This window comes from Halyomorpha halys, unplaced genomic scaffold, assembly GCF_000696795.3.
Source record: "Halyomorpha halys isolate HHAL.00 unplaced genomic scaffold, Hhal_1.1 Scaffold1162.1, whole genome shotgun sequence".
NCBI classification, from domain to species: Eukaryota; Metazoa; Arthropoda; class Insecta; order Hemiptera; family Pentatomidae; genus Halyomorpha; species Halyomorpha halys.
The window spans coordinates 29,872-38,108 of NW_027112958.1; the positions used below are offsets into that span (position 1 = coordinate 29,872).

The following is an 8,237-nucleotide window of genomic DNA, read 5'->3' on the forward strand; positions in this document are numbered from 1 at the left end:
TAATATTCAAAATTTATTTAAAATAAATAAAAAGTTCTTAATAGTTCTTTACTTATTCTCAAATCTTAAGTATAGCTTGGGTTCAAATGAAAAGCTTCATTATTAAATAGATAATAGAAATTTATTTAAATTTGATAACATTTTAGACTTAAATCTCAGGGCGAGTTCCTAGGCAATGAGAATAAACGCTTTTTTACTAATAATACTTAATTAAATTAATATCTACTTTTACCAATGTGTAAGTGAAGCTAACCAATTTATATAATCTTCTTTTGATGATTGAAGTTTCTTTTTCTTCTTTTTCACAAAGATACACTTGCTGTAAACAATCTTTCAGCAAACAAACACTGACTAAACAAACCCTTGGTCCCCTAACAGTTTTCAAAATACAAACAAACTCTGAGTGATCCAAACACAGAAGTATCTTGTTCTTCTTGGATTTCCCTTTGATGTCTTCTAGTACAAGGGCCCAAGAGGAGAAAAAAGGGGCAGTTATCTTGCCCCAATTTCTGATTACTTTAATGAAAACTATGTATAATTACTAGCCAAAATTGATGAGTCTGCCAAGTATAGGTAGCGTGAATAAAAAATGGCGGCTGTTTCAAAGCGATAAAATACGAGAGTCATCATTTTTTAATGTTAACTATAAATATTTTTTATTAAAGTAACAAAAAATGGAGGGTGAAATAACTTATTTTTTCTCCTCTGGGGCCTCATGTACTATTACGCCCTCCTTACTACTTGAAACTTTAGAATTTATTCTGGGCCTGCAAGAACATGAATATTATTCATGGTAGATTAGATGTTACCATTTAATCCTAATAGATTATAGTTCTAATGAATCAAGGAAGTTTTTATTGTTTATTATTTGTTTTTATTTAATTTCTTTTGTCAGCTTAAAAAACTTCAAGCGAAAATGGCTGCCAAACAAACTTGGCCACGTCAAGAAACTCTTCCAGAACCCTCAGAAATCAAATTGCCAACAGGACATGAACCTCATGATAGAAAAGTTTTCTTTGACGAGAAAACTGCCTCCCAACAAGACCATGAGAAAGAAGAAAAAGGAGAAAATGAACATATTAGTGATCATAAAAGTGAACATAAGAGTGAACATAAAAGTGAACACGAACATGAAGAAAAACAACATGAAGATACAGATACTCATCATGACAAACATCATGATGACAAACACCATGATGACAAACTCCATGATGAAAAACACCATGAAGACAAACACCATGATGAAAAACACCATGACGAAAAACACCATGATGACAAACATCAAGATGAAACATATGATGACGATAGTAATTTACCTCATCAAGATGAAGAACAGCATGGTCATGAAATTGGGCCAGGTATTAAATTTTTAAAAGACGTGGCTGAATCTGACGAAGAAGGTAATTTTTTATAACTAGCTAGGAAATATTTATTATTTTTTCATTATTAAATAAAAAGAAACATCTCTTTCAAATGATGAACAATGCCAAAAATATTGGCATCATAGTCTGAGAGGAGGCTGCAATATTATTCCATGAAAAGATAAATGAGCTCTCTCTATTGAGCGTTAGAGGTCGGGACATTTGTCCATTATTTGTCGGGACCGGCGTCCGCACACCCCTATCACTTGCAGACATAGGCTGTGTTGCTATCGCCACGCTCTCATCTCGCACCTTGTTGAGTAGATTGTGTTTTCGAGTGTATTGTTCTTCGAAATTGAGTGTATTGTTCTTCGAAATTGAGTGTATTGTTCTTCGAAATTGAGTGCATTGTTCTTCGAAATTGAGTGTATTTCGGGTATCAAATGAGAGACCAAGGCAAGTTGAGCTAGCTGTAATTAGTATTTATGGTGCTCATTGTCGTTAACTGCCCACCTTCTTCGACGTCTGTCATCGCTCAACAGCCCTTCCGTTTCTAATGCACTAAGTAGCAACATTCTTCTTCCATCCACAGTGTATGCTCAAGAGATACGTTTCGATTCGAAGCACATTCTTGATATTGTCTCCAACTGGGGAGGGGATTCGAAAATACTTGTTGTTAGGTGTCCACGTTTTCTGAACACAAATGGCAGGGGGCATAGTATAAACCTAGGCTTATACCTCTTTTAGAGGTAGTTACTGTTGAACGCGAGAGAGGTGGACGCAAATAAAAGATTTTTACTGTTCTTCCTGTTTTATTAGTTACGGTTAAGTAACACAAAACGTTCTTACTGTAGTGAGAACATACAACACTCACACAAACAAAGTTTGTTGGCAACCTTTCACTACTGTTATAAAACCGTTGCAACCCGGTACAATCGATATATTCCCAGTTTGCCACTGAGCAACGTGTACACAGTAAAATATGAATTTTTACATCTCACTTTAACAGTTACAACTAATGCTGGTTCATCAATTTGCATTGAGTGTATGGTTGAACATGAAAAAAAAATTTTATTACGGTCGAATTAAAGGTTGATGACTGAACAGTACATTCAGAACACTGTTTTAAACTCAAGTGTCAATCCACAACTCGAAAATCTGGGGAAAATAGTATATCACCATATTTAATCTGTTTTAAAAAACAAAACAAAAACGGTCGAATTAAAGGTTGATGATCGAACAGTACATTCACAATACTGTTTTAAACTTAAATATCAATCGTCAACCCGAAATTCGGGGACCAAGATATAAAAAAAAAACGACTAAGGTTTGCTTTTCAAACCCGTGTGCTTGAATATTTTTTTTTTAACGGTCGAATAAAATGTTGATGATTGATCAGTACATTCAAACACTGTTTTAAACTCAAGTATCTATCATCAACTCGGAAATCGGGGGCAAAAGAGTATATACGCCATATTTAATCTATAGATTAAAAAACAAAACAAAAAAGGTCGAATTAAAGGTTGATGATTGAACAGTACATTCACAATACTGTTTTAAACTTAAATATCAATCATCAACCCGAAATTCGGGGAACAAGATATAAAAAAAACAAACAACTAAGGTTTGCTTTTCAAACCCGTGTGCTTAAATTTTATTTTTTTTTAACCGTCGAATTGAATGCTGATGATTGATCAGTACATTCTAACACTGTTTTAAATTCAAGTATCTATCATCAACTCAAAAATCGGGGGCAAATGGCGTATTCACAATGTCAATTTTTTGGATCTTTTTGTTCTGTTAATGTGCAAATTAAATATGGTGTATACGTTATTTGCCCCCGATTTTCGAGTTGTGGATTGGCACTTGAGTTTAAAGCAGTGTTTTGAATGTACTGTTCAATCATCAACCTTATATTTGACCGTATTGAAAATATTTTTTTTTTTCTAAGTATGTATATATAGTTGACCGTAAACATTTAAATATAAGAATAGTTTAAAACTATTTGTTCTTTTTTTGACCGCAACCCTGACCATCTTATATTTATTTATTTTTTTCATGTTCAACCATACACCGACACTTATCACCCTCGGTTTGCAGGTTGATGAGCCAGTACTAGTTGTAACTACCTTTAAAAGTGCCTCTACACGTTTGGCAAACATGCGCTAGCGTATGGATGGGTTATTTGGATTGGCTGGCACAAGTCGGCCTGAATTTGTGGCGGCCGAGCGTCGGATTTTGGCCACAAATCTTGTGCTACAACCACATGTTTGTTTTCAACTTGTATGGCGTTAGAACTGCTAACAGATAAATATTTGCACTTTCCTTGTTTTAATCAATTAAATAATTTCCCCAACCTTTGGAATTAATAATTAACTTTTGTATATGGTTTTATATTTTACAAATCTATCGATTCTGTGTAAATACATTGTTTCAAATCTTGGTAATTAACTTTAGCAGTTTATTTTTTATTTAACATAGCACGAATTTATATATATTGCATAGTATTGCACGAATATATTTATATGAAGACATTATTAGTTTAGGTAATTAAGTTAAAAAGTTTCTATTTATATGGATTTTTGTCATCTACAACCTACATTGCATATATTTACGTTTCCTTTTCATTTCAACTATCTTTAGTTGCTCCTTTTTACAGTAAAGATAGATTAAATGGAATGTTATAGCCGAAAGAATTCAAAAGAAAGAACAAGCATGTGGATAGCGACGTTTGTTGCTTCCTTTATTTAGCATTTGTACAAGTCTTGGATTTGTGGCAAGTGGAAACGTTTTATCTTTTCATCGAATTATCTTGCGGTTGCCTCTTACTCTATCATGAAGGCAGTTGTACAAAGGTATAACTTCATAAAGGAGTTATATGCATAAAATAAAACCCATAAGAAATACATCTGCAAATAATTTTAAAAATTAATTTATACCACATTGATTCTGGCAGTTCTAAAATTCTTTCTAACTTCTTAATTAATTTAATAAAGTAACAAATAATGTCTCCTTTTTTGGAGGGAGGGGGATTTTGCCATATAAGTCCTAAAAAGTCTGTCCAAGAGAAAAAGTTATGGTAAATGAAATTAAACAGTAACATTAAATTTTCCTTCCTTAAAGTACCATAACTTATTAATTTAGTGAAGCAGTATTTCGTAAACCATAATCCAATTTTTATTTTTAAAATTAACACAAAACTGAGATATGGTTAACATATATAAAAGAAAATAGTCAAATTTTTGTCAACGATAAAAGTTTGAATTACTGGATCGATTCACGATCTGTATTTTTTCAAAATGTTTCCTGTTGCCATTAGGAAGTTTAAAGATACTGGAATCTCCGTTTTTTTTTGGCAGAAAAATAATTGTGAACGCAATTAAGCGTTTTTAGTTTTTATAACAGAATGTACACGTTTTTTTCGCGAATATTACATACCAATCGATGCGTCAATTTCTGGAGAATAAAAAAATAATATCTCTGATTCCATCAAATGATATTATATTCACAAAAAATTTAAGAAACATAATGTGGCTTAGGGTAAAATAAGTCAACAAAATTTTTTTTAGGTAAAAACAAATCATATTCGTTTAGTGTCGTCTCAAACTATAATATAATGTTATATAATATAAGGCGAAATACGGGTTTCAAATAAAGAAAAAATTGTATTTTATTTTATATCTGCGGTTCTAATTTGTTTAATTAGATCCCCTTCGTGCCCTTTGGTGCAGTTAATAAAGCTCTAAACCACAGCTAAGGTTGGTGTTGATTGGTTGAGTATTGTTGAAGTTATATCCAACTTTTTTTACTAAAGAAATCAAGTAGGATGATAAGTTTGGGCTGACAAATTTTATTTTCCTAGTTTTTCGAAAATTTCTATTTAATTTGTACAGAAACTCTCCAGGCATCATTCCTTCATATCATTATGTAACATTGACTTTTTAATTCATTTTTATATATTCTATTTCACCTGCCTATAAATACTAACACTACCAGCTATAGTACAAGTAAAATAACATGACCCTCCAAGGGCTGCAAATCTAAACAAGTTGCAAAATAAGTACAGTGTAATCTCGGTGATCCACATTAATTGCTACAGGAGGATGTTCAGAATACTGAAAAATTTGGATTACAGGAAGTATTAAGAAAAATGGTGTAATAAAAATCAACAATATGAATCTACATAACTTTTTTAATTTTTTTATATATTTTAGTTAAAAGTTTTAAAAAATTTTAAAAAAAAGTTTTTTTTCATAACCTCTAATGCTAGGTGATGATTTAATTTGTTAAAACTATAAGATTGTTCATTTATAAATTAAAAAGTTATAATTGAAAAAAATACTCTATATGGATTTATTTAAAAAGTGATAAATAAAAATAGTTTACCAACAAAATTTTTACTAAACATATTTCAACTACTGATTAAATTAGTTTTAAAGAATCAATTGATTTATAAAATGTATTTCTAATTCCAACAAAATTATGAACACTTCCATAAGAATTAGATTACCCGGTATTGAAACTGTAAAAATTTCCACTTCTGATTTTAATGGTGATTACAATAACTTGACAAAGATCAGGGAGTTAAAAATGTCCTTTACTCATAAGCACTTTTAATTAAAAATGTTATTGCCAACTGAGGTTTTTTAAAAAAATAATAATAATAACTTTTATTTGATTAAAATAAATTTTATCCAATTTTAGTCTCAAAACAATTTATATTTCTTTATAAATCTGACGTTTCGGCCATTTGGTTGATGGCTGAATAGGCCGAAACTTCGGACTTATTTTATTTAACAACAATAACCAGTCTCGAAAAAGTGTAAAGATAACACAAAAAGTTACTTTTTTTTTTATGCCAGTTTAGATCATTGGTGTGTTCAGATTACCGAGATTACACTGTATTCCTTTTTTTCTTAACAATAGCTATCATAAAATAATAATAGAAATAATTTTGTTTTAGATGTAAAGACAATGTCAGTACTTTTAAATAGAGAGTCGTTTAATAATAAAATATGACATTAATAACTAATATAATTCTTTTATAGAAAATGCTGCACCTACATGGTCACCGCCGCCTCCAATAATGGGAAGGAAAGGAGTCCCTTACAAGCTAAATGGTGCTATATGCGTCATGACTCAAGAATATCCTGATTCTATGAAATTTGTATGTTTTATTTTTTTTCTAAGTTCTAATATTGGTTATGAAATTTTAATTCATGACTTTTTATGCATTTTATTTCTTTAAAGTTTCCTTATTAAGAGCTACTTTTTCATTAATAAAAAAAAAAGAAGCTTATATTTGGAAATACAGAGTCGTTTAATAATTAAATATGAGTGGGTAGCTCAATGATAATGCTACTAACTAGGTTCGAATCCAGCTATGGCAGATAATTATTTGTGTATGCATAATTATACGGGTAAAACCAAGGTATGTAGTTATTGATCTGTATAACACTGGTTCTAGAATTTATTCAGGAGACTGCATAATGAAAGAAAATTATATTGAAAACAATTGGCATTTACATGGGTTACATTTCTTCTTGATGTGTTGTTTCGAGGTACCGGTTGGAAGCTGAATGTTGAATGATGGTCGTGGTTGTATCCTGCTTACTTATTCTTCTCTGCCTCTCCAAGGTCCCGGCAGTTGTCTATTCCAAGTAGTTGATGAAGAGATTGAAAGTAGAAAAACCCTCACTTTTTTTTTTTTAAGGCAAAAATGGTGGTTGGTCCACTTGCTTCTCTACTCGGCCAACAGATAGGAGCACTTTAGCATGCAGTACTTTTAATATAATTAAATTGAATTTGTTCAGAGGAAGTTCCATGAACAGCAGCCGTGAGTTAGTCCTGTGGGTACAGAAGCCTTCTGGGGTCCCTTAATTGGGTAAAAATCTGGAGGTCAAGCATGATTCTGATCTAATCACCTCCTTTCACAACCATCGGTCTGGTAACAGTACTTCTTTACAAAGTACTGACCCTTTGTAGGTTGTACTGGTACAGATTTAATTTTTTTTTATATAGAAAGTAGGATCTTGCTACCTACCTCTTACTTTAAAAATTAATTGAATAGCTAAAGTCCATAACTAAAGTCAAGATTAAAAGGAATAATTTATAAATGATAAATTATCTTGTATATTACGAATGCATGAAGTATCATGTTTGAGTCATTTATACAAGAAGGTCTATTAACTCATCCTAGCACAAATGATTTGATAGCTCTTGCTTTTAATCAGCCATTAGATTTTTAAGATGAACTATAATAATAATACTGGTTGTCGAGCATCATCTTTACCAAATCACTTCCTTGCACACCCGTTGGTCTAGTAATAGTAGTTCCTTACAAAGTACTGCATCCTCAATCCTTCATGAGTTTCAGCGGTACAAATTTAATTTATTTTAATAGAAATAAGAATTACATCTATACATTATATCAAAATCTATTAATTATTGGTTTTCTATTTTCCAGAAAAATTTCCCCAAGCCAGTCTTAAAACCTGGAGAGAAATATAGCCGTACGACTATTTATAAATTTGGAGTTATTCCACAAAGAAATGATCCAGATTCTGCTATTTATCTGTAGATCCATCCTTTCAATATTATGGAAAAATATTTAAAAATACCGAAATGGATTTTAGAAAAAAATATATTTTATTAAGTAATTTTGCTTGTGATATAATTAATGATTAATTATTGACTAACATATTATCAGACTTTATTTAAATTTTTGATTGACTTACAGAACTATTTGTTTGTGCCTAGAAACAGAAAGTTGTACTTCTTGAATGTGTTATGGTTTTAGTTGGGTCATTAATAAAATCTCATTTAATTTATTTTATTATAGAAATTTGATTTTTTTTTTTAATTTTGTAATAAATT

At 30.9% G+C, this 8,237-nt stretch overlaps 1 protein-coding gene across 1 annotated transcript in view; it reads left to right on the forward strand.

Moving 5' to 3' along the window:
* The window catches only part of LOC106688603 (galactose mutarotase), a 29,240-nt gene extending 21,219 nt beyond the window's left edge, over positions 1-8,021 (forward strand). Inside the window, exons 9-11 of the mRNA XM_014433143.2 lie at positions 896-1,400; positions 6,410-6,528; positions 7,828-8,021. Coding sequence (XP_014288629.1) covers positions 896-1,400; positions 6,410-6,528; positions 7,828-7,941 — 738 coding nt within the window. The 3' untranslated portion in view covers positions 7,942-8,021. The remainder of the gene's footprint in view (positions 1-895; positions 1,401-6,409; positions 6,529-7,827) is intronic.
* The last annotated feature ends 216 nt before the right edge of the window (positions 8,022-8,237 follow it).